Below are 27,391 nucleotides of genomic sequence, written 5' to 3'. Positions count from 1 at the left end.
TAAGCAGGAATCAAAGAAATTTTAAATATTATCCTTTGAAAATTGCCTAATGATTTTTTAACTGATCGTCTTGCGTGCATTTTTTGTAATAAATTTCTGATTTTGGAATTGATTTTAACGAAGTTGTTGCTTTTAACAATTCAATTCAATTAATTTTGTCATATAGTTTTCTTTTCATATTCAAAATATTTATTGCTTAAGCTTATATTTAATTATAGTGCAAAATATTTTTAATTTATTTGTATTAAAATAAAATATTTCACAATCAACGTTACAGGTGCGATTTGTATTTTGTCACTTATGTTTCTGTTCTTTATAGTTTAACAAATATAATTTTAAGTGTCCTTTCACACTTCCTTTGGTTTTATCCTCAAATAACTTCTTAATAATCTGAATCACTTTTTGATAACTAATAATTTAGGCCTAACCTATAATTTATAAATTTTAGTTGATAGCATTTACTGAATAATTTATCAATTAACTCTCTTTATTAACTTTAATATTTAATTTAATTTATTTTACATTAGTTTTTGGTTATTTTATGAATTTTATATTCTATACGCAAATATCATTTCTTATTTAAGCAGTTTTCGGCTCGGCGGCAACAATTGTTTTTCTTTTTCTTTTGTTTTTATATAAAAATTAATCGATTCATCGATTAATCGATTTATAAAAGTATTTTAAATTAATTAGAAACTGTTAAGAGTAAAAATTAAAATAAAACAAAAAAAGAACAAATTCCGGTACAAAATACGAAGCAATTGTGTTAAGCAATTCTTAGTTAAGTTTATGGCGCTGCAGTTAAGCCTTAGTAAAATTTAATCTTAAACTATTATTTTGAAGTAGTTTGTATTTTAATAAGTTCAAGTTCTGAACTTCTCTTCCACATTGTAATTGGAAATTTATAAGGATGCAGCGTAAATGCATTAAGTTTAATTAGTTTTAAAGTCAATAAAAGTTTTTATTAATTTTCAAAGTATTTATCTATTTTTAGTTTAATTGCTTCTTCGAAGTTGAAAAGAATTTCTTTTTGGATTCTTTTAATTAGTATAGAACGCTTAATATTGTATAACAATTTTGATGTCGTTCCTGATTTTGTAGTTCAAATTAAAAAGGTTTTCAAAAAGGCAACTAAATCAGAGAAATAATTCTCATGCTATTGCACTACCGGACATTGTTGTCGCCTGACGTTCACTCTGCAACTCGCGGTTCCTTTCGTGTTCAGCTGATTCCGAGCTGCAAATATAAAATCAATCAGTGAAAAATAATAATATCTCCAAGTGTCATTACATATGTAGTATAAATATAAATATATAATGATGTAGTGAAATATGTGTGAAGGTATTAAACTGTTTTTGTGTACTTTTTGTGTTCTAAAAGAATATAGGTATATTTTTTATGAGATTTATGGCATTTTCAATTGGGGTATCCTGGGATAACTCTTTTAATCAAAATTCACTTTCAGTACAATTTTTATTTTCGATTGGTAAATCTATATAACACTCGAGATTAATGCATTACACTAGAGATTTATTAATAACACTCTAGATATTTTGTCAGAATAGCAAGATTACTCTGAAATTAACAGCTGTTTTATATGACGACAAATAAAATGTGATTTTGAATTGATAGTGAATTTATGAAAAATATAAATATCTACTAACACAATTTTACAAAATTTAGATACAAAAATTTTAGATTATTCTGAAAATTGATTGATTGATTTGGCAGATCTAGAGTAAATCTAGATTGAATCTAGATTTACCAATCGAAAACGCCATTAATCTCTATAATGAAGAAGTAATATAAAAAAACTCTTCTGGAAATAACTCTAATTAGTTAATATGCAACTTATTCCAAAACTATACGGATTAATAAAACTTAAAAACCACCCAAATTTCGTAGAGTTTAAAGAAATGTGTAAGAAGAAGAAGAAGGCTGAAGTCGAGTTTTATATACGGACAGATACAATAATTGGTAATAAAAGTTAACAGAAAGAAATATAATAAACTATGTACATGTCCAAGCCATGAAATTTGCTTCTATATTAAATAAATTTTAATTTTTTATTATTTTATTCTCTTCAAACTTACGAAATAGCGAATGAGATTACAAAATAAATATATTTAAAATTGAGTCATAAAATTGAAAACTATAAGTATTGATAAGTATTGATATTAAAAATATTGTAAATTAATATAATAATTTAGTAGTTACTGATTGCCAAATAAATTTAAATATTATGATTGCTTCTTAATAATTGATCAAAATTCAAGGTATGATGAATTGATGAGGTAAACTATCAAATTAATACAAGAAAATCTTGTATCTTCATTAATTAATTAATCAAATATCAAATAAAAATAAATTATAATAAATGATTATGATGATTATTAAATGATTATTAAGTGAAATATATTGGCCGACCTCACAACTATTGGTGATATTGCCAAGTATTGTTTGGCTTAATTGCGCACATATATAATTTTTTATCAAATACCTATTATCGAACGAACACTGTGATATTTAAAATGCTAACTATCATAGTAACTCATTACGCCAATGTCAAAACAAAATTGCACTGTTCTCATATGGAATTTTGTTAATTGTTCTTATTTCTTAAACAATAATTGCATTCATTGCATCATAATTAAAACAAAACGCATAAACAAAAGCTATATATACGAGTATAAGTGTAATTAAGTATAAATTGTTTGTGTTTTTGCCATTTGATCTCCATTCAATGGGTTGAAGTATGAGCCTAAGTTTCAAATTAGAGAGGGCATGAACTCTGACACCAGCTGTTAAAAAAATTATAAATACAGTGAAATTCCTCAAAACGGACAGTTTTTTAACCGGACAGCTTTAATAACAGGTCAAATTTCGTGAACAAAGCAAATTCATTCATTTTTTAATACAAATATCATTCCCATAACCGGACGCTGTAATAACTGGACGAGTAGAATTCATTTGAAATCATTTCAATCAAGAAATCTTTTATAAATGAACAAAATTAAAAAAAAACCTAACAAGTTTCTTAAAAATCTGCTCTTTTCTATAATACAAATTCCATTTGTATTTGTGTAAAAAATGGTTAATTTTAGTCACCAATAATTAATTAAATATAACTTATAATTAACAAAGTTATTCCAAATATAACGACAGCAAGCCAGCCCCTTGATCAAGGGGCAATCCAAAATACTGAATTTTTTATAGGTCCTTACTTTTAAAATACTTGCTACGTAAAATTGACATTACAAGGTCAACTTTAGAGTTGACCTGCTTATTTCCTCAAAGCATCTTAACATAAAGTAGAAACAACAACAAAAACATTCTGCTCGCAATTTATGCTAAATTTCAGAAAGGCAAATGATTTCGATGCTTTTCTCCAAATAGACAGAAATATCTGCACTGAAGCGTCATTATCATAATGGACATAAGATCAAAAGGATCTAATGAAGAAATATGTGAGCTCATACATAACATCGTACATAAAACTTCAACTTCATTCAAAATATCATATGAGTACAATTTAAGCGGACATCTCCCATAACCGGAGAAATACACTGTGACGGTGAGTGTCCGATTATGAGAAATTTCACTGCACATCAAATGAATATAACGAAGATATATATCGCGTATATATTATTATAGGAAATACTTTTTATTTATCACTCCCCTTATCGAATATTTCGTTAAACAGTTTCTTTTAAAACAAATCTCATGCTTAACGAAATCCTAGCAGTGACACTACTACCTTATAAGTAGTAAAAATTTAAGAAAAAATATATTTTGATAAGATAATGTATGTCCTAAAAAAAACTCTTTATATTGACAATAAAAAAATATGTTACAAGCGTTAGTTATGTTTGTTTATGGAAGCCATGAGCACCGCTTCACGAGCACATGGTACCATTCAATGAAGGTGGAGACGAAATCTCCTATGTCTTCCCCATATGGTAGGTTGTGTTGGAATGCTGCTCTTAAAAGTCCTCCCGGTAAGGTAAGGGATTATATTGCCTTCAAAAAGAATAATTCTCTTCAAATATTGATAGCAACGAAAATGATATGATGATATATTGAGAGGGATTTTTCACAATGATATATATTCTTTCACTGTGCTATTTTAACTTATGCTCTGAAGCAATCTACACCGAAACCTTAATTGAAATGAAGATTAGCCATTGCTTGTATGTATGAAAAGTTCAGTTAAATTACATAGAGGTACGTTTCTCAAACAAAACTATAACTATTGTCAATAATAGTATAAACTTGATAAATAAAGTTCGGCTACATGGAAGAATGTTTTTTTTGGAAATAACCCTCAGTTCTTATTTTCAAACAGAAGCCATAGTGACTATGAAAATATCATCTCTTAAATACTATTAAATCTTAATTCTATATCGTATTGAACGTTTAAATTCTATTCACAACAAAAGTATTAGCTCTTAACTATTTTGTATCTATAATAATAATGGAATAAGACAATTGTATTTAAAGCTTTTTTAAGTGCAAATACAATTTAAATTCAAATATTGGTAAAATAAGAATATTCGCTTCAACTTCTACTACATCAAAATATCTAATATATCCTACGATTGAAATGTTAAAATATGACAAGAATGCTCATAAAACCCAATAAACGGCTTCTTCATAACTCTTACAATATTTATTAATTCCTTACTTTGACCGCACAGCAATTGGACTTCCCGGAATATCAACTGGATTGGCATTGTTGTTGTTAGTAGTAGAGGCCCGGCGGCCATTGCCGGATTTATAGCTAAATATTGAATCGTTTTCGATTTCGTTTTCGATCTGTAAAACAACAAAGTCAAATGTGATTTGGTCAAATCAATAATAAAATATTCTCGCTTACTTGACGTTTGTAGGACAAACGTTCACTGGATACTGAACCACATGAAGAGCTTTCGGACACAGCTTGCGTGACCGTGGGAACTGTTGGTGGGCTGCTTGGCCCTGGAAAACGTTTCGAACAAACTTGTGATTGTATGTGTTCACAAATGCGGCGAAAACGGCGTATGTTGCCTATAGCAAGGAGGCAATAATTCATATAATTACTCAAATTAAAATATAAAATTCTAAAATAATTGCACTGACCTGATAACAAAGTAAAAGTTAAAGCGAACAGCATATCCGCAATTTCTCCTTGCTTACAAATTGCGCTAATATCAACCTAGAAATCGTTATTCCGTTGCCGTAATTATGGGTTATTAAATAATTAGTTCATTTATAAAACTTACCTGGAACTTAACATGTCTCTGGAACATAACTGGACCATTACCATTTCGCTTATACTCTACTCGAAATGATGTTGGAGAAACAACGCTATGCGAAAGTTCCGCCATCTGAAATGTAGATTTTACATATGTTAAGTACGTGGATATACATACATCGATATATTTCTTAATAAACTTACGGATAAAAATGCGTGAATTAAATGCGCTTTCACTGTTGCAATCGGTTTCCCTTTTACTAGTATAGTGAATGTCTCATCCTTTTCTGTCGTAATTAGGTTACCAAACCACGAACGTTTTGTCAATTCTGGCGAGGACTCTGGCGTTAAATGTACCTCATCGACTGAAACTAGCAAAAACAAAAAAATGTATGTAGTCATAAATTTGGAATAAATAAATTCGCTCATCAACAAACCTTGCAGTTTTCTTCTATGAAATCTAGGACTACCAAGAAAACTATTTTTGATATTCGTAAGTCTTGTTTTCCAAAGTTGTCCACCAGGTGTATTGCAAGGTGAACCTGAAATAACAGCTGAACTGTTGTTCATCAGTGGTGATGCGGTTGGATTCATAACTGTTAGGAAAGAAAGAATTGATTTAATGGCTGAGTTCTTATAGGAAAACTAAAAATTTACCACTATTGGCTTCTGGATCATGGAACATACTTATGGCAATTGTTGGTCCAGAATTAGCACGGTGATGTACTGAAGCTGAGTTGTTACCAGGACTTCCTGGTATACAGTTCGACTGCATAGTGGAGCGATCGTTGCGTGTATCGTGACGATCTCGTATATCTCGCGTGCCATCACTACTCATGCATTCCACACCTGTTTGTGAAGAGTGCGAAGGAGTACGACTAACTGATGGATGATGTATAGAACCTGAACGATCACGTTCCGTGTATGTTGAGTGCCGTGAAGAATGTCCAGAGGTGCAGGCAGGAGATGAGGGCCTTGATATAGCGTTGGCTTGTTGCTGAGCTGAGTTGATAGGCGAATTGCAACGGGTTGGGCTATGATATGAAGAGGATCGAACAGAAGAAACCGAAGTAGGTGAGCGTCGTTGGTGATTTCTTGAACTGCTATAGGACCTGAAGCTGTGTGTTGCAATGATAGATTGACAGCACGTTGAAATGATAAATGAGAATGCAATGTGAGAGCGGTTTACAAAGGTACATATATGTAATTAATGTATAAAATAATGATTATGTAATGAAATGTGCATGGCAATGAAATGAGTAGCACATGCAATGCCAAAGAAATCAATTGCAAAAAAATTTGAAGTTTGAATGAAAAAAGGAGTGAAGAAGCAAAAAAAACAAAAAGTTAGCTAAAACGCTGTTCAGGAATCACAAACTTACTTGAATGCTTGCCGTCTGGGGGTGAGTGGTGAGCCTTCTGAAATTTGACCGTAACTAGTCGAGTTTGTTCCATTTATACGGCATGTATCTAAGCGTTTTCTGGGTGGATCCACTGCATCTAGCTCACTGCGTGATTTTTGAGCAATTTCATCGTCATCCTCCAACGCAGGCCGTCTTCTCTTTCGATCCAGTAACAAAAAGTAAATGACCTTTTCTGTATTGTGACTGCAAAATAAAAAATGTAAAAATTTAATATTTAATTTAATATTTAGTATAAAAAAATAAAGTTTTTATAAAGAAAAACTTTGAATTAAATTTATACGCTTAATATTTTTAATATTCGCAATATAATGTATGCAATTCGTTTTTAGAAGTACGCATTTTTTTCAGTACGCATTAAATTTAATTTATTGGGACTGTTTTAGAAGAGTTTCAATAATATAAAATAATTCACTTGATAGCATATTTTATATTTTATGTCTAAACTGAAAATAAAAAGCAAAAAATTTTTATTAGTTTTGAATTCTGGATGGATGTCAGTTATTCTGAATTCTGGTGTTATACCGTTCTAATGTAACATAACAATGGAATTTGAGGCTAGGTTAGGTTGAACTGGCAGCCATGTGCACCAAAGTACAATTAAGCAGGAATAATATGATATCCATTATGATGTAACCAATAATATCACGTTCTAAAAGGAAACAGTCATAAACATCCAGTTCATAAACAGTCTCTCTTTGAGAACACTGTTTGGGACTTATTCTCCCACTCAAGTGAAACGAGAACCAGTCGACAAGTCTATAAACTTTACTTTGTCCTTAACTGTAAAAACTGACAGGTTTTTCAGGTCAGTTAGTAGAGCCACGAAGATTTTTAATATTCTTTTTACCAATAATGAGAAGTACAGTTTCCTCCTCATCCAAAGACTCATAGCTCCGATAAAAATTGTTAATGGATAGACCAAGACTTAATACTCTGTGACCTTTCCGCAACAATAGTACTGAGTTAATTTCACTTTTCTTAAAGTAACTTTTCTTAAAACTAGTCATATTCCATATAATTATTTACGAATTCTTGTTGTCTCATTTAAAATTCCATTTCTTTCGTCATATTTGAATTTAATTCAATTTCTATATATTTAGGTAAGTAATTGTAATAGTAGTATAATTTAAAAATAAGTTTGTAGTTTTTAACTTAATATCAAAACAAAAAATTACCCTTAATAAGGTTATACATAACTATATTGATAAAATAAGAAAACAGCTTACTTCGAACTTAGTAATTCTTGTATCAGTTTATCCTTTTCCTTAAAACAACCTAGCGAACAGATAGCATTTAAGACATCGGGATCAACTGCAGATGCGGATGGAATTACATGTGTCTGCACAACTTCCATCATTGGCAGCTCCAATTCAAGTTCACCTTTTCCACCAGCAGTGACCCAAGGGTGGCGATTTATTTCGGCTAACTGTAAATATAAATAAAAACATGCTGAGTTGACCCAAATACTTAAAAAATTTTACAGTGTACGTGTCAGCAATGCAAAGGGTCATTTCAGTTTGACTTCGATTGACTCATCAACGTCATCATCATTATTAGAAGCAACGGAAACATAATTGTTGCCCGAATTTATTGTTACAACAAAAGTGCGAATGCTTACCGCACATTGCTATATTGAAATAGGTTTGTTTGTTGTAGACTATGACTCACCGTTAAACGCCTTTCCGGATTTACTTCAATCATGCCACGCAACAAACTCTGGCAATCGGGTGGGACAAAATGGGGTATGTGGAAGACACCCCGCTTCACCTTCTCCAACAGCTGCCTTAAATTGTCATCGTCAAATGGTAGTGCACCCACAAGCAGAGCGTAGAGTATAACGCCGCACGACCAGACATCCGCTCTGCGTCCATCGTACTTTTCACCCTAAAATCACAAAACAACAAATTTATTATTTTTATTTTGACTACTTCTCGGTCACACATCCATGTTAAGTTTAAGCCAGTTGAAGTATGTTTTCCTCTATTAGATAGAAAAATCCCCAAGTGAGATTTTTATTAGGATTAGGGGGTTGGTGCAAGAGCGTATGCACAAAATTTGATTAAGGAAAAATTTTGGTTATTTGTAATGCAAATTTTTATTTTGGTAATTTTGTGGGATTTATCAAATGATTCGCATTTTTTAAAGTAAATATTTCGAGTTTATCCTACAAGACAGAAACAACATAATAGTAATATGAATAAAAATAACCCAAAAAACTAAGGAAGGTAAAAACAAAACATTATTAAAAGAAGAATAAGTCTATGAGGTTGTTTCAATCATTTCTACTTTAATGAAAAATAAAGTAGTCTTAACGAGTACCTTTGTAGTGTTCTAAGACTTGAGTTATTATTCCTATAAAAGTTTGTTTATTTTATACTATAATTTAAAATTAGGTTACAATAATAGTTTTACCTATAAATTTTCCATACTTCGAGTACTTAGTGGTTTGAAGTCATGAGTGGAATGGAAAGAAATGTCATTAAGATGGAAGGGGTGGTTTTAGTTATTTTTTATTATTAGTATGAAAACATAAACTTCTTAGGGTTTGCTTGTAAATTAAAAATTGAATACAATACATATATAAACTTTATTTCGCCTTGGTTAATGATGTTTGTAAAAATCAAATATTATGCCGTTTTCGGTTGGTAAATTTGGTGTAAGTTTTTTAATCCAGATTCATATTTAGTGCAGTTTTCTTGTTTCATTGATAAATCTCGAGCAAAATGTGTAACACTCGAGAATAATTTATACCACTCTAGATATTTTGCCGTAGTAGCAAGATTACACTAAAACTCATAGCTGTTTTATATGACTTGACAGGTGAAGTGTAATTTGAATCGACATATATATTATGAAAAATATAAATGTCTACTAACAAAACCACAAAAGCTTAGGTTACTCTAAAAATGTTCGATTGGGTAACAAAATTCAATAGATCTAGAGTAAATTTGAATTGAATCCAGATTTCCCAACGGAGTATTTCTACTCCAAAAAATACTTCCTTCCATGTTAAAAACTTTCTTTAATAGTTAATTGTTAATTTATATACATGGACTAAACTTTTGATTACAAATAAGTATTTGATATGCTCTATATATAAGGCATGCTTGCTTCTATATCTTTAGATAGTAATTATATATAATAATTACATATATTTATATTAAAAGTGCTAAATTGGTAAGTTTGTATAAACAAAATTCGATTTATAAATTTGTCGTGTTTGGTTTGATTTCTGTTTCTTAACAGTCAAATTTGAAGAAAGAATAGTCAAAATGTATTTAATATTTACTTATAAAATCAAGAGTTTATGGTGTTGGTTCGTATAATAATAATATGGCAATCTGAATCGATTGGCTTTATAATTAGTAATAGTATAAAATACTATGTTTTGGAAGTACTTTTTTGGTGTAAATGGAAAATTTTCTTATAGAAGCTCTTTCACCTAATAACCACTGCCTTTATGTTCTGAATGCTTGTAGGAAATAAAAATAACTTTAATAGAAAATTTAACTACACAAAAATTTAACTACCCTAAGATGTAACTTTTTTATAACTTTATATCTTACTCATAACAAACAATAAAAATCACCTGAGACTCAGAGATTCACAGATTCATCTTTCATTTTTCATGCAAACGGAAAATGTTTGGCTTATCAAACTTGAAACTACAGAAACCCAAAATAAAGCTATCTAAACTTTTAAATAGATTCTGTATAGTTTGTGTACATTCAATAATAAATATATAAGAACCATCTACTTACTATATATCCATACTTAAGTTTGGGAAAGAAAAAGTAACTCCATATAACAATCGAAGTTAAATCCTAAATTGCAAATATTTGCATATCAAACCTAAATTTGCATAAATGAAATCAACTTATGGAAATAAAATATGCAAAAATGCAGAAAAATTGTGCAGATACCGAGGAATTTCCAAATACATTTGTAATTTAGAGCACACATTTGCCTCGTATGTAAGGCACATCCTTTTGCGTATCTCGCACCGCCTCGCACACGCACGCATGTTACGGATGAATCATAAATTTTTAAACAATGCGGCTTCAAATGGATAATAAATAAGAAATGGAAAATTTTAGTTTCCGAACAATAAAGAGAAAACTGCTTTGTCTGCGTTACTGCGATTCCGCATATGCCATGACTTAAGTCACATATCTATAATTCAGAACTGAATGCTTCAAACAAAGCATATGCAGGGATGCGTGCCATCGCTTTACGTTTTCCTTTCAGAACATTTTTAGAGTCCTTTTGGCTTTAACATAAACACGGCATCAAATACGCCAATTAAGTTTACGGTAAGTGGAGCAAGGATGCAGCTAGAACTCGCCCTTGCTGCAAATTTTTATATTTAATAATTTAAGAAGTTTAACAAACTTTTTTCATGGCACACAAATGAAGTGTTTGCCTTTATCTTAACCACTTTTAGTTTTATTAAAAGCAGTGGCGAAGTCCTGCAATTGTTGCTGTGCCTTCGTTTCGTCCTTGGGTGTTTGTGTGCTGTTACCAATTTGCAGTTGTTTTATCTAAGATATCATAAATAAAGTTAAACTGAACTTACCCTGATGACTTCTGGGCATGCATAATGCGGTGATCCACATGAGGTTTCCAGCATTGAACCGGCGGGCTGCAATGACGCCATGCCGAAATCTGCAATTTTTATGTTATTTTTCTCATCGAGCAGCAGATTTTCGGGTTTTAAATCTCGATGGCTGCAAATGATTTTATGTGCATAGAGGAATAAGAAAGTTAAACAGTTAAACAGATTAAATTTTGCAAGATTTGTACACAGTAAACTTTACCATATTGAGTGCGAGTGACAAAAATCTAAGGCAGAAATAATTTGTCGGAAAAACTTTCTTGCTTCCTTCGGCGTAAGGCGTCCTTTCTTGACTAAATAATCGAACAGCTCACCACCAGAAACATGCTCCAATATTAAGTACAAATATTTTTTGTTCTCATAGACATCGCTCAGTCCTAGAACGTGCGGGTGATCGATCAATTTCATAATGGCAATTTCACGTTCAACCTAAACGTAGAAGACAGAAAAAATAAATGAGAAATTAATGTTGACGTTGTGCGAAATCGAACTAATTTCTCTTTTTTTCAAGTATTTAGTTACATCACATATATAACAGTTTCGATTATTTTCTTTATTTATTTATCATAAGATATAATTTATCAGTGACATGCACAATGTCCTTTGTTTTATGTATTCGTACCGAAAAACAACTTTGTCCTTCAAACGTTCAAGATACATTCTGTCAAGTATGAAATGAATTCAAGTGCAAATACTCCATCAACGCGAATAAAATTAATCACTTAATACCAAAGGATAACAAAATTGATTTATTTTCTATGTAGTTATTTTAAATTACACTTTTTATTACTTTTTATTTATTATTTCACTTCATGACTTTTAAACTAAATGAACTGAATCCAAAGCCAACTTGAAACTTACATAAAATAGATTATTTATAATTAAAATATAAAACTTCGACCAAGCATCGTATTTATATGCGATGTATATAGAGCGAAGAACCTAATAGTTCAGTTCCTTATTCTTATGTCTCGTTTTCACTATGTCATTTTCAATGTCAAATATTGTCAGTGTAATGAAAACGGGTAGTCATATGATGTCATATTCGCGTTCATGTCATGTGATGAAAACGCATTTGACACACAAGTCAATTATAATTGTTATTTAAAATGACATAGTGAAAACAAGACATTAGTTAACTTTAAAATTAATTTTAGTGTTAACTTTCAAATAATTTTTTTTTTTTTTAAAAAAACTTTTTTTTTAAAAACTTTATTTTATTATATACAATCTATTCTATGCATGAATAATAAGTACTACTTATGGCAATAACATTATATGATTGGCATTTCAAATAACTAAATAAATAAATATACGATGTTTGATAAGTCAGTGATTTTTTGAATAAAACAAATTATTTTCGGCAAATAAACATTTTGTTTTTCTACACCTTTTAGCTTGATACATTTAGTTCTAATTTTCTTGTTCCCTCCAAATAAGAAAATTAGAAAATCAAAGCTCTCAAAATACGCGTTTGTTTCGGAAATGACTTCTTCATTCGACTCAAATCTCTTACTTGTTTGGAAACAGAAAATAGTCGCAGGGAGTTAAATCTGGAGAATATGCTGGATGGCGTAGCAGAAAGTTGCCCACTGGTAGATTACAGCTGACAGCAGCACTGTTGCATTTGGAGTAACTGCGCGGGAAATTCAAAAAGTCACTGACTTATCAAATCGCCCTTAAATAAAAGGTTTTATACATTCCGATTTGACACATAAACGGACATAACCCCTTTTGTTAATTGAACAGTAACAACCTTCAAGCAATTCATGTCAAAATTTCGCGATCTCTTGATAATTATGTTGTTGGATATAATGTTTCTAGTTAACGCCTTTTAGTAATTTTTGAAACAATGGACACAAACACTTTCGTATGTTGATTAAGTATTCTTTTTTGGTTGGAAAAAATATTGTTGAACCCAATCGTTATGGAGACAATATGTACACCAAGTAAATTGAATACAACTGATACAAGAACTGATGATACTGAACACTCTAGAAGTTTAATCTTAAAATATTTGCCTTACTGATTATTTAATTTATTTAGTTAAGCTTTTAGATGAGACTAGGTCCAGTTATGATCCTCTCAAGCGACTATTTTCAAGTTTATTAAACAGGATTGTACTGCGATATCAACAAACAGAACAGGAAGTCTATATAATAAGTGCATCTGTTAGGGTCACACTTGGAATGTGAGATGCATAATTCCATGTATATATTTAAGATAGAATTTTTTGTTGCATTGGAGAATGAATTTAAAGGTTTTCAAAACACAAAAATAAAATTTATATTGATGTTATGGAATAACATCGAGTAATTACAAAGCATAAGAACATATCTATCATAGTTCTAAAAAAAACAACAACAAATATATATATAAGAGTAATTAAAATGTGTTTTTATTGAATACTATCGCGTCTGTTCGACACTCTATTAGAGCTATTATATTCAAGCCAGAGAGGACACTCAAAAGCATTTCAAAGTTAAAATAAACTGAAAATTATAAAAGCTTTCCGAACATTTCCAATAAGTTACGAACTCCCTATTAGATCCAAAGATCCAATCAAAAATGCATAATAAACTAAATAAAAAATTAAATTACAATTGCAAATTAATTAATAAATATTTTTTTATATTTTTTAGGCCTCTAATTAATTAGAGCTGTGCCAGAGAGAACTTGTTTATGTGGTTTAAGGAATATGATCCTTTTAGAAAGTCGAAACCGTATAGGTAGGAAAACATATAGAAGTAATAACAGATATAATAAATAATATTGCAGAGCGATCTCATTTTTTTGGCGATAGTGTCTACTCTCTGACTAAAGCGTTGACCTAAATATTAAATTTCTCAAAGTCTGAAATCTGATTTTACTACTGGTTACTGAAGATTTTTCTAACTTTTTTCATATCTGATATGTGTACCATTATGCTGATTAGTCTTAATACTTTTCACTGAACTTCTGCAGGATTTCAATATTTCATACAATTGCATTTTTAATAATTGAATACCATAGGTCTATATATAAAAAACCTTATAGTCTTATAAACCTTAACTTATTTTGGTTTCGGTTTAAAGTTTGAATTGGCCTTTTTTGTTTTTATGTACTATATATAAATGAATGTCTAAATTGGTTACGTTATCTGCTTAAGGTATGGAATCTCGATTTGGTGTAATTGCAGAAGTATCTCTACTAAAAGCGAAAGTGACATGGTTTTTTTTTGTATTCGTTGGGTTTATTGCGCTGTAAGGCTAGCTATTTATCCAGCAAAACAATTGATTTCCAAATTATCTTGAAGCTTTTCAAATATATATATATCTATATGAAGTCAAAAATTACTGTGCCGAATAATAAAGTGATTACTTGTAGTCTAAATCCAAAAATATTGTAAATATTATAAAATAAAAAAAGCACACCACTTTGAGTCTATATTTTATTTTAATTAGAATGGCAGATCTCGTTTCAGTTCGTTGTTAATTTACTAAATTCATATACAAACATCGATCCAAAAATTTGGTATTCTTAGATTCAGTATAAAAGACAACAGCTTCACTTAACGAAGCAAACAGAGAAGAATATTTGCTTTGAAGTATTGATTGAAATTATTCCTAAGTTCAAAATATGTCACAGCATTGGTGCTTACTACATATAAACTATTTAATTAATTATTGATACTTAATTAAGCTACGATTTTAGCAGACATAATTACAGTAGATTTATTCTGAATGTGTCAATTCGAATGCTGAGGTCAATATGGCCAAAAATCTCTTAGTGCTTCAGTTAGTTTGAGTTAAGGTTCTGTAGAATAGAGCAAATGTGTGGTTCGAAGCTTAATGTCACAAATTATTTCTGCTGTGGATTTTTTAGTAATTCTAAATGTCCTTACCACAAATGTGTCAAGTAAATACGTATAACATTTTTTTATACAAAATAATGTATTTTCAAACAATTTGTAAATTGATACATTTATAACAGTTCCCAAATTTCTTGGTATAAATTTTAGAAAGGTTTAAAATTTTATTTAATGTTTTATATTTTATTTATATAATATTTTTATAAGCTTTTGAATACTACTTATGTTTTATTTCATATGCAGTATTTTAGTTGATATATTTTTGTCATTTTATAACATATGTTATGTAAAATGTTCATATTTTGTTTGTTAAGATTTTTACAACACATTGACATCATAGACACATAGCAGACATCATAGACCTAGCGTGTTATCGATTAGCTCGATAGGCAGAGCTCATTTATTCCCATTCGTCTCTTTGTGCATCCATCAATCTGTTTCAATCTGTTTCTTCTTTGAATGAAAGACTTTTAAGCTATTCGAATGAAAATTTGCAGCCTTCTTCTTAGGAACGAACCAGTTGATCATGTGTAAGATTGCACAAAAACGGACTGCTATATCTATAGCTGTCATATAAACTAGACAATCGGTTAAGAGTTGTCTACGTTTCCAATAAAGCTGTTTCAGTGAAACTTGATACAAATTGTACTTACATTAATTCAGAGCATGTACAAGCTTTAATACATATCGCCTTAAAGATATAGCTGCTGCAATATAAACATCTATATATATATATATATATATAGTGTTAAAATAAAATTTTGTATACAATACGAGGCTCACTATTTATATTTGCAGTCTAATAATGAAAAAATATTAACTTGTCCTTGAAAATTGCTTTATTGTATCTCGAAGTATTCTCCTTTATGATTAATACACTTTTGCATGCATTCAAACCATCAAAGTATTTTTTTCAATCTTCTGCAGACACCTTCAAAAATGGTTTTTAAATGCAACAACAGCTTCTTTCGCTAACTTATGGTTATATACCATTCGGAGTTGCCCGTCTTACGTTCCTGTAATGGTAAGAATATGGTTGCCACATAACTAGTTTTTCTGAAAAAACAAATGACCGCGGCCATTTGTTTCGAAGTGCTTCAAGTGCAAACAACTTTTGTTGAACTTGGTTTATCTTAAAACACCCATATAGTCATATGCTGTTAAAGTTACGGCGCAATGCATATATTCATGGTTCGTCACCAGTTATAATTTTAAGTACAATGACGGTCTTTTGGAGCATCGCCAATGTACTTTTTGAGCGTTTGAGTGTACCAATCGACGGGATCATCTTTTTGAGATTTTTTTAAATGATGCGGGATGGAATCCAACGAGAAAAAACCAACAAACCTTTCTCACGGTAAGGTGAGATAGGGTTCCCTCAATCTCACAGAAAGAGTATGCCGCATGATGATCTTGCATTATCAGTTTCTGCACAGCATCAATATCTTCTTTCACAACAACTAATTTGGGGCGACCTTCACGAACACGAATTTCTTCTGTGAGCGAACTGCGGCCACGAATAAAACCATTGTACCAGCGTTTCACAGTGACAAAGGATGGAGCTTCAATGCCAAACGTGGTGCGAAAATTAAGTTGATCGGTGCACTCTTGCTCGATAATTCACGTCGAACACTCAATTTACAAATCACTGTAAATAACACAAATTATTTACAAATATTTTGACAAAAAGTCTAAGATTGGTTACGTTTAATAATGTCAAATTTTCGTATGGAAACGTCAGATGACAATCAGTGTTGCCAAGGCTCAAAGTATAAATAGTGACCCTCATATGCTTACTTTTATTTAAGAGTACATACAAACAAACTTTCATTGCTATCGGTTCAATTTTAGATGTAAACTGCCGATTCGGATGCACATGGAACTTGAGTATTATTTGAGAATGAATCGATCATATGTATTGTTATTTAAAGTCAGTATCACAAACAATGATCACTCGGTTATCAACCTAGGCATCTAACAGCAGGCGCGTTCCCTACGCTTTACTACTAAAAGAGTATTGATTTTAGGTTCAATATTGATCTAAATATTTTGATATCAAAAAATAATTATTTCATGATCGACTCACACATGTTGGCAAGAATAATGAATTAAAACTTATTCAATTTAAATATTGGAAATAGTAAATCACACGAGTATGTATCTGAAACCGAAACTTCAGAGCTCTATGATTGATTAATATGCAGAAAGTGAAGTTCTGTAGCTTTAAACGGTTCCCATTAACAAAGAAATTGAAATATAATTATTAAATACATATTTTAAAAATTTAAAAAGTTTATAAATAAAACGATGGATTCACTTAGTTTAAACTATTCTATATAAACTATAGTAATATATATTATGCGATCTCTGCTGCAATAATTGGTTTTGTTGGAGCTAAAATTCGATGTAATATTAAAATAATCGATCAAATTAATCCTTGCCATTATTCTTTAAATTCAGTTGAATACTTTTAGTCTGACTTAGAGGATATATTAGGGAATTATTTGTTGTGAAAAATAGAGTTAATAGCATAAATCGAAAATCGCTAATAAAAGCTACAACTTAAATTGTTTTATTAATCTAGAAATGTTATGTTAATAGTTACTTCAACGACTGTGATCATTTATATTTTATGAATAAAAATAATAATAATATATGAATAAAAACTATTAATAATAATTTGATATCTGTCTAATCAATCGTAAATTTTTTTGAATTTATTGGTTAAGCATAAAAACAAGAATTTTATTTTTTTGGGATTAGAATAATCCAAAAAAGAAACAAGCGGATACACTCAACACTGCCAAGACGGATCAAATTGATAGAACGTCTGCTAAGATCTCTAGTCGCAATTTCGTGGCTGTACGGCTTTAATCTAGGCAATGTTAGACCGGAAGCTTATTAATCTTAAAAGGTAATATTAAAAGGTGTTTGTTCAGAAAACGACGTTTGCAGTGCAAAATATCTACTATAGATGCTATGCTCTGTTCCGTTAAGACGCAAAGCCAATTAATTTCTATCTATTCTATTCTTTCCAATTAAAAATACAAATTTTTCCAATTTTTCGTACTCAAAATTTTTTGTTTTAATTAAATGTTGAGAGTATCAATCAATTGAAACAATATTAATCTCCTCAGAAGCAAAAGCGTTTCAATCTGTAATAAATTAATTTGGTATTATCAACTTTTCGTTCAGAGTGCTAAATGATGTTGAAGAAATAAAGTCACTTACAAAATAAAGTTATATTAAGTAAAATGCTTTAGCAATAAGAACAACGGACGAAAGAAAATTAAAGAAAAATTACCAGGGAAAGGAGTTGCGAAGGCAACATGTAACCTAAATTTAGAATTGCGTGTTCAGGACGCAGTGTCCGTACATTTTATTCAAAGTCAGTACACGTGAAGATTATTAAGTGAAAGGTAAAAAAAGATACTAAACATTAGCAGTTCAGGGTACATAAGCCTTTATTTTCCTTAAAAAGGCTCAGTAAGCATATTTACGACTGAAGGCAATATTGCTTTATGTTAAATTATCGGCTTGTTCTAGCCATAAATTAATGTAGCTTTTAAGTGTTTATAAAGAAATTATAGTACAACTACAATCTACTGGTTTGGGAAAGGACTTACCTTCATTAGTACCGATTCGCTGAGCTTCTCTCGATTGATTATTTTAATAGCCACTTTCTTGCCAATGACGCAGTGTACACCCAACTTCACAAGTCCTACATAAGTAAATAAATAATATAAATTATTTAGTGCTGGAAAAACCATATTTTCCTATTATTTACTATCGGAGACTGACATTCCTGCAAAACAGCGAACATTCTTAAGGTACGATTTCAGAAAAACAGTTTGTAGTTTATCAATGGAGTTACTGCATAGCTTTGTATGCATTTTTTCTATTTGGTATTTGTTCGCCATTTTACAGAGGAGGCCACGACACATAACACATTTAGCTTACCCGTCTGTCCTTTGCCAAGCGTTTTTTCCAGACGATACGGCCCCACAAATTGGCAATTTTCTGCCGTCGTATTGTTTTCCTTCTGCATTTTCGTACGTACCTCCGCCTGCCTGTATTTGCTTGTTTACTCTACTGGCCCCGCACACAAAAAAAATTCCATACACAACCAAACGCTGAACCCGGATTTGCAGTTTTTAAATTCGTGCTCCGGCAAATTGGGTTAAAGTTTGCTCTTAATTACTTTTGTTAGAACTTTTATTAGTTGCTGCAGCTGTAGTTCTTTCTCCTGGTATTTAAACATTAATTAACTTCAGTAAATAACGAGTTTTCACATGACTGCATTTCCCTTTCCGCAGACGAGTGTGGCACCTGCAACCGAACAGAAAACATTAGAAAATCATTGTGGATAATTTACATTCGACCCGCGCTGTGATAAGGAGTCAACATACACTGCAGTTCGCAAGTCAAGTCAAGTCAGACGTTCTGATTTCTTTGTGGTCTACGCTTTAACATTACGTGTAAAATAAGTGTAATTAATGGAGGTTTTCTCCGAGTCAAAAGGTGGAATTGTCGCTGAAATTTGCCTGCAGTTAAATTTTGTCTTCAATCTCGTCTATACGCAAATCAATAAATCTGAAGTGGGAATTGAAGTGTCAAAACAGAATGTTTCTACATTTTCCTTCACATCCTCTCATTTTGGTTTATACCTTATTTTTGCATTTTGAATGATGATTTTTCTCGATTTTGTTTATTATATAAACGAAGTCAAAAAGCAATTATACTTTCGTATTCACATTTTCATTCAAGTGCATTTTGCAGCGTTAAAAGGAAAATCGAAGTTCCATGACATCGCATTTCAATAGGAATCAGAAATCTTTTTCACTTAAATGAAAATTGGATTTATGCAACAAAAAATTGGAATAACTGTACAAACCGTAGTCTTGAATTACTTTAGGGATGTTCAAACAAGGAGTATAACTGGAATACAGCATTGTATAGAAAGACCTTCAGTAACACAAAAAAATAGAGAAGCGAAGATAAAATAGAAAGAAAAATAGTTTAATAGACTATCGATGCATTTTTAATGATGGCCATTATCTTAGGCAATTTTTGTCAAATAATTTTTATAAATGATTTAATTTTAGTAATTTCAATTATACAACTTTTATTGTATAATTTTGTACTTTTGTTTTATATAATAATAATTCAACTCTTTTGTTTCTTAATAACAACATGATACGATAAACTGCAATGATCTCAAAAATTGATCTCCCAGTTTACAGCAAAGCAATGTAATTTTAATACGGACACTGATATATCTGTGGTAGAAAATGATTGCAGCAATTTCGAGTTTTTAAGAGGACTTAGAAGAAATACATCCCGTCACCATATCAGTTAAATGCTGATATGTTTTATCTACTAATAATCTACGTATCGACTCTTCAACAAGGCAAGCAAGATTTTTATAAACGACACTTCGCTAATAAAAAAGGATACGATTTGTAAAATTAAATGCTACTATACTTTACCTCTTAGGAAAACTTAAGCAACCAAAACTCAATGTTTCATATTAACATAGTCAAAATGATATAAAAATGATAAATGTATATAGAAACGTATCAAAACGAATATATGGAGCAACCAATATTGATTCAGGAGTTACTTAATTAAAAAAGTTCTTTATTGCATATATGAGTAATTGTAACCACCCATTTTAATCTGAATTAAGTTAGATTCAATCTTACTACAGTACTGATTAGAGAAAATATAACTTTAGCTACTACATGAGATTGTATACCAACTTAAGTCCATTGTCATGACCATTATGCAAATTTCATATGAGAATATACGACAACTATGGAAGCAAAAGTTTTAAATTACTTGTTGACTATATAATTATATAACCGGTCACTCTCTTACGCTAGAAGTTCCCTACTATGAGTATTGCGAAAGTTATCGAAAGGTGGAGGAAGTAGAAGCAGTTAAAGATTACTTCTGCAGCTCCCATGTTATAGCTAGAGCAAATATGTTCAACATGTCCTTCACAGAAGTGATCTCCGGTAAGATTAAAAACATCCCTCGCTTTATAAAAACCTCAGAATGGTGTCATGTTACTCAGTAACTTAACCTAATCTATTAAACGATATCATGTCTACCAGTTAGTAAACCGCAAAAGCGCACAGCTTTATCCAGGAACCTCCAATGTATTCAATTATGTATGAATATTTATATATTAGATGAATAACTGTCACTGAGATAAAGCTTAGGGTTTTGTCTTTTTAGGATTAACAAAAACAGTAAAGTACTATATATTATTACCACCTTTCTTTCGATTATTTTAAGAGACATTATGGAGAAAAATGGCTCAAAATTATTAACAAAATTTTATGAATATTTTCGACTTGCATTAAGAAATGTTATAAGGGCTATTAATAGCAATGTAAATTTAAAAACAAATTTAGGGATCTTCAATCACAGCAGCATTTTGCGATTTACAATTAAGTGAAATTCAATAAAACTGCCAGAAGTTTAAGATATATCCATTTATACGTAGTAGCTAACGGAATATTTCAAAACGGACAGATATTAAAAAATGTTTACGATGATATATGTGTTTAAGTCGTTTACCATATGTATGATTGGGAAAAAAATCTCTACGTTAGAAGAAAACCCTACAAGAAGCTATACACCTTTTTATGAGCATAACTAAGATACGGTTTAGGGGCAAAGATCAAGGAACAATTTTCTGTAGGATATAGGCACAATGTTGCGAATATTCCATGGTACTTCTTTCATTATAAATTTTTTTTTTTTAATCACACCTTTAAAAGGGGGTACATGCTTGTCTATTTCATACCCCCTTTTGAATCAGGCCATGTACTTTTAAGCACAAGTTGAGACAATTACAAATATATTACCAACACTTGTTCCGTAATACTGCATAACAGAACCTTAAGTGAAGACTTTATATTTACAACTGAAATAAAACAAAAGCATCACTGGTAACGACTTTCAAACATTTTTCATTTGACACATTGAATTCGGAAAAATATTCCAAAGAATAATCTTAAGTTGAAATATATAATAGATCATGTGTATAGAATTACTTTTCCCCAACCATTTGAAGCGATCAGAAATCGTTTACAATTGGTATTCGCAGAATTTGGACTCTAAATCAATCCCTATATCTTTTACTATAATGTAGTATAAAGAAAGTAGTTACTGGGAATATTTATGGGTGTTGTGGAAAATAGGCTGTCAGTTTCAGAATAGAAAGATTGTTCATTTAATGGAGTCGCGGAATGTTCGTGGAACACGTTCATGCGTGTCATGTGGAACAACAATTTAATTTGCTTATTAATTCCATATTGTTTCGAGTATATGCAGTAAACAATCTCTCAGTGTTAATACTCAAGAAAGTAATGATAATCACAAGATTAAATCTAGTATTTTATTTTAGTAATTTCAGTATATTATTTCAGTAGTTGTTTTTGTTGCTCAGAAAGAAGTATTGGCACATATAGACCAACTACATAAAAACAAAATTTTTAGAATAAAAACAAAATTTTTAGAATAAAAATTTAATAATATGTACATTCATCCCTTTTAAGTTTAAGTATATATGAAAGACATATAACATCAGAAAGATTGATAAATTGCAATATGCTTGCCCAAAACGTCATTAAGAAATAATATCTTTATTGTCTACTAAATTTAAGCAACTCATTTTCTTACTCTTAGACATAATTTATTTTACTATTCCAATAAACATAAGAAACGCATCTGTGCTGTCAGATGTCTAGGTTGACCTGGTTTTGTGTCCAACAAAATGTAACAGTTAACTGCTTCAATTACCACTGTGTAATAGGGAGGCATGCTATGAAACTAGATCTACCCTATAATAACTCTTGTTGCGGCTGTGGCTCTGAGGATGAAAAGAAAACTGTATTCCAAACCTTAATCTTCGGGACCCCTTTTCTTACCGACCTGACTGCGCTGTCATTCTGTAATATTAGGGACTTAACCAAATTCCCTAATATTAAGATTGGTTTACGTTCACTTAATGTCACTCCAATCTAAACTAATCTATGGAACGCTGAATTGGATACAACTTCAAATATGTTCTTTATTTCCTTTGTAAGCAGTTGTCTTTAATTTTAAACTTCCTTGTATAAACTATCATATATTTTAGTTGAGGGTCATATCACAAGTAAAAAGGATCTTTTAGTGAAGATTTGTTAAATTAAATTTAATCAAATTAAAATTCATGATGATGGCTTCATAAAAAATACTTTTACAAAATTTTATCAAATTAGATAAAAAACTTAGAAATTGATTTGGTTTTTATTAGACGGACAAATAGACGGAGAAATTTGGGGGTATCGCTAAATCGGTTCTTTTTGTTGTACTAATCCGAAGTATATTTAATATATGTCTACTTCATTACTTTATAAACATTTTGTTAAAGTTATTATATCCATTAAATATTGTGCAAAACTAACTAATAATTTTCATAAAACATATTTTTTCCGCTTATAACGAATTAATAATTATTGTCATTATTACAGCAAAAATGATAATTACTTGTAAAATGATATAATATTTTCGAAATTCATTAATCGAAATACAGAATCTCCGCATAACAATTACCATGACAAATAATTTAAATCAACGTTAAGTCCTTAAGCTCGAAGAATTCAATCGAAAATATTTGCATAGAACGATAAGATGGTTCGTTATTATTATTTCTTGAAACTTAAATAATACTTAAATATGAGAACTGGTAACACGATACACCTCAAAGCAGAAGGCCAATTTTTAGTCATACTATCTTCCTCGAAAGGCACCCAATTATAAATTAATTCATGCGATGGGTTTATGAGCCTTTTGTCAGGCAACAACTTCTCTTTTTAAAAGTGGCTTAAGTGGCATGGCGCAAATGAGCAGCACACCCGCCCGAGAACTCACGCCTCCAGTTGAAAAAGTGAACCCAAATTTAAATTTGATATTAAAAAATTTCAGATGACAAATTGAAAATTGAAATCCTTACAAGTGAACCAGAAGTTCACTTGCAAGGATAAGCAGGAACTGTGTGCGTCGAAGAAGGAGAAAAAGGCGTGAACAAGCGGTTGCCAGCAAGCACAGCAACAACTGCAAGTGCTTAGACCGATTTCGCTAACCCAAATCCAAGTGAAATTATTCAAACTCTTAACTTGACGTGAATATTTTATCAGAAGGAAAAGTGTTTTGCCAAACATAAAAGCCATAAGCCATATTCGGTTCATGTCCCAGCACAACATTTGGTATGGAATTTGCCAGTAGAGCTCAAGTACCACATACTCGTACATCACATCGTTACCGAACAAAAGTGCGAGGAGACGTGCTGTTGTCGAATTTGTGAAGCTGCTAACAATACATTTCTATACCAGAGCAGATAAAAACGATAAGAAATTGGGTGAGAAATGGTGAGAAATGCTTTTAAGCCGCAATAAATAAATAAATAGGATATTTAAGGATCCGTGAACGAAGCCGCGCATTTTATGAGAAATATGCAAAGTTTTCGGTGATTTTCGGCACATTAGTGTCAAATTTTATGCAAGATGCAGCATTGAGCTCAGCATTTGAATAATGCAATAAATCATTTATCAGACCAAATAGAACGCGATGATGATGACTTTGTATTAAATTCTTGTCGTATTTCAACAAAATTTTTCTCTCGTAACACTTTTTCTGTTAAATTATACAATTTCGAAATTACAAGGTTCAATGAAATAAAAATAATCATACTGCCAAATTATATACTTCACTTTTATGAGGACATCCTGCCGTGCTCATTCAATGCAATAATGTTTTTGGCTGCACTCCATGGCAGTATGTCAGGCCTTGTTCTGATATAATTGACATTCTCGTGTGTGGAAAGCACATAATTTTGTCAAATTTAGCATTCATCGCAGATTTATAATTATAAATATAGGTTAGAGTCAGAGTATTTGCCACTTATTGACATTAAAATTTGAAATGCAAAACAGCACTACGTTCGTGACTATCAAGCAGAAGTGACTTCAGGACATAAAAGAAATCTGATTAATTAGGTTGTTCAAAAAGTTTACCAAGCGCCATCTATTCGGCAGTTGAGGAATGTTTTAACACTATTTTAATATTTCATCTTTCATAAGAACGGAGTTATAGTTTACATTTTGATGCGTTAATTTATTATTTATATAAAAGATGTTTTTTTAACTATGCGATCTACTGGTAATTAATTTCTTTTTAAAAGAAGTTTTAAAGACAATTATAATTCATGTTATAATGACAAGTGTAATAGTTGAATTTGTTGCTTTACATGCAATGATTTATAAGTATACCGATTTGCTTATAAATGACCATAAAAGACTCGAAGGCGATCTCTCAAAAGGACGACCAAAAACGACATCAACATACCAGATGTCATCGCCGGGAAAATCCAGGACATATTTTTGGAAGATTAATAATTTACCGAAACTGACTTAGTAAAAGTTCTAGATATTTTATTACGTATAGTAGGCGATATTTCTTAACAAGAATTTAAAAAGCTAAATTTACTGTAAATGATGAGGTGAAAAAAAATATTGTTTTATCTTCTATTCAAGTAATTTCAGAACATACTCAATCATGGTGAAGGAATAGTAATGTATTTAGAAATATGAGGAATATTGATGTTTTAATGCACTTAGTACCCTGTTGTGTAATAAACGTTTCAAAAATTTTCATTAAGTATTGAAAGCAACAACAATTGATAGATGAAACATGACAGCTAGAATTACAAACAAAACTCTGGTGTGAATCCAGTATTAAAGTCACATATTATGAAATCAGGCATTTTGAATGTCAGAACTATTTTTTTCTAGCATTTCTCGGTTATATTTATTAAATCACAATTAAATGTAATATTAAAATCACAATAAATTATATTATAATAAGTTTTATTTTAATTTCCTAGACAGGAAATGTTAATCTTTGAAGATTGTAAAGAAAAAATAATTTTTTTAAGATTTCAATATACACATACAAACTTGCAATATTCGTTATATCCAGTCTTCAGTAGTTTAATTCTACACAAATACATAAAAAACTATTTCAACACAAATGATAACGACTTATATTGAAATTGTATTGTCTAATATATACTCCGATACAATAAAATCAGTTTCAATCCAGATTGTTTTTAAAATCGAATACTTTATAATCAAATTTCTTAGTATTACTGAATTTAACTTTGGATTTATTTTGTCATTTTTTATTGACACAGTGTCTGTATATCTTCCACAACACACAATATTTCTTATTTACTACTATGATCAAAAAATAAAGTGAAAATTTTGATTTTAATACGTGAATTTTGCAACTCTGCCAACTCTGTTTATAAGTTGGTAGCACTGTCACTGGCATCTGTGGCAAATTTCATGTCAATATCTGAATTTTTCCAATAGTTGTATAATAGTGCCTGTTTTGTTAACAACAAAAACTTAGTGCTTGAAAACTTTGAAACATCGAGAATATTGCGAAAGCTCTCTAGCGACTAGACTATGTCGCAATAAATGTTTACAAGTGGTATAAAAAATTCAAGACACTTGGAGAAACAGTTGAAGACATACATTGCCATGGATCACCATCAACATGAGCTGATAAACAGCATGTTCAAGAAATTGAAGATATGGTGTTCAAAAATCTTCGGTTAATCATAAGAGATCTTACTGATACTATTACCATTTCATTTGAATCAGTTCAGAAAGGATGTTTTTGGAAAGATGTTTTCTGTCAAAAACAGCGTTACGTTAAATTCTATCAAACAATGGTTTCTGATTATTATGATAAAATGAAATGCAAGTCCTCGAGCTAAGACTTGGATCTATGCATACAATTCAGAAACAAACACCCAATCAGGTGAACACCGATATATGTATATATGTATCGGGTGTTTTTTTTAGCTGCATGAGAACTTAAAATGATACAAGACAGAAATATTGACTAGAGATTTACATTTATCAAAAACTCATGGTATGTTATTTGCCTCATTTCTTCAACAGTGGAACTGCTTAAGTGAATCCACAAGCGTAACTGTACCTATATCGCAATAGAAGCAATGCATATTCATATTTTTTCAAAAAATTACATCAAACTGTTTATTGCAGTGAAATAAACAGGGGTGATCCTAGCGAATGGCGTCTTTTAGAGATAGTTCAAAATTATATTTAAAATCTACTCTTGTTCACAACGGCAATTAACTTCCCACTATATCATTAGCGCATAACGTTGGGGTAAAGGAAACC

At 30.7% G+C, this 27,391-nt stretch overlaps 1 protein-coding gene across 5 annotated transcripts in view; it reads right to left on the bottom strand.

Moving 5' to 3' along the window:
• Positions 1-1,007: 1,007 nt before the first annotated feature.
• LOC119670610 (serine/threonine-protein kinase BRSK1) overlaps positions 1,008-27,391 on the bottom strand; it is a 41,068-nt gene continuing 14,684 nt past the window's right edge. Inside the window, exons 1-16 of one of the 5 annotated variants that reach the window (XM_038080938.1) lie at positions 26,131-26,381; positions 19,083-19,451; positions 18,749-18,843; positions 11,475-11,701; positions 11,234-11,384; positions 8,326-8,541; positions 7,884-8,083; positions 6,616-6,840; positions 5,891-6,351; positions 5,671-5,829; positions 5,438-5,604; positions 5,262-5,366; positions 5,119-5,194; positions 4,877-5,046; positions 4,685-4,815; positions 1,008-1,236 (exon numbers count right to left, since the gene is read on the bottom strand). In XM_038080938.1, coding sequence (XP_037936866.1) covers positions 1,152-1,236; positions 4,685-4,815; positions 4,877-5,046; positions 5,119-5,194; positions 5,262-5,366; positions 5,438-5,604; positions 5,671-5,829; positions 5,891-6,351; positions 6,616-6,840; positions 7,884-8,083; positions 8,326-8,541; positions 11,234-11,384; positions 11,475-11,701; positions 18,749-18,843; positions 19,083-19,170 — 2,556 coding nt within the window. In that variant the 5' untranslated portion in view covers positions 19,171-19,451; positions 26,131-26,381 and the 3' untranslated portion in view covers positions 1,008-1,151. Of the gene's footprint in view, positions 1,237-4,664; positions 4,816-4,876; positions 5,047-5,118; positions 5,195-5,261; positions 5,367-5,437; positions 5,605-5,670; positions 5,830-5,890; positions 6,352-6,615; positions 6,841-7,883; positions 8,084-8,325; positions 8,542-11,233; positions 11,385-11,474; positions 11,702-11,894; positions 12,025-18,748; positions 18,844-19,082; positions 19,452-26,130; positions 26,382-27,391 lie in introns of those variants that run through there. The other 4 variants (XM_038080940.1, XM_038080941.1, XM_038080939.1 and 1 more) reach the window with 4 other exon arrangements.

The sequence above is a fragment of the Teleopsis dalmanni genome, chromosome 1 (genome assembly GCF_002237135.1).
Source record: "Teleopsis dalmanni isolate 2A chromosome 1, ASM223713v2, whole genome shotgun sequence".
Lineage (NCBI taxonomy): Eukaryota > Metazoa > Arthropoda > Insecta > Diptera > Diopsidae > Teleopsis > Teleopsis dalmanni.
This window is presented reverse-complemented; position numbering and strand designations above follow the sequence as displayed.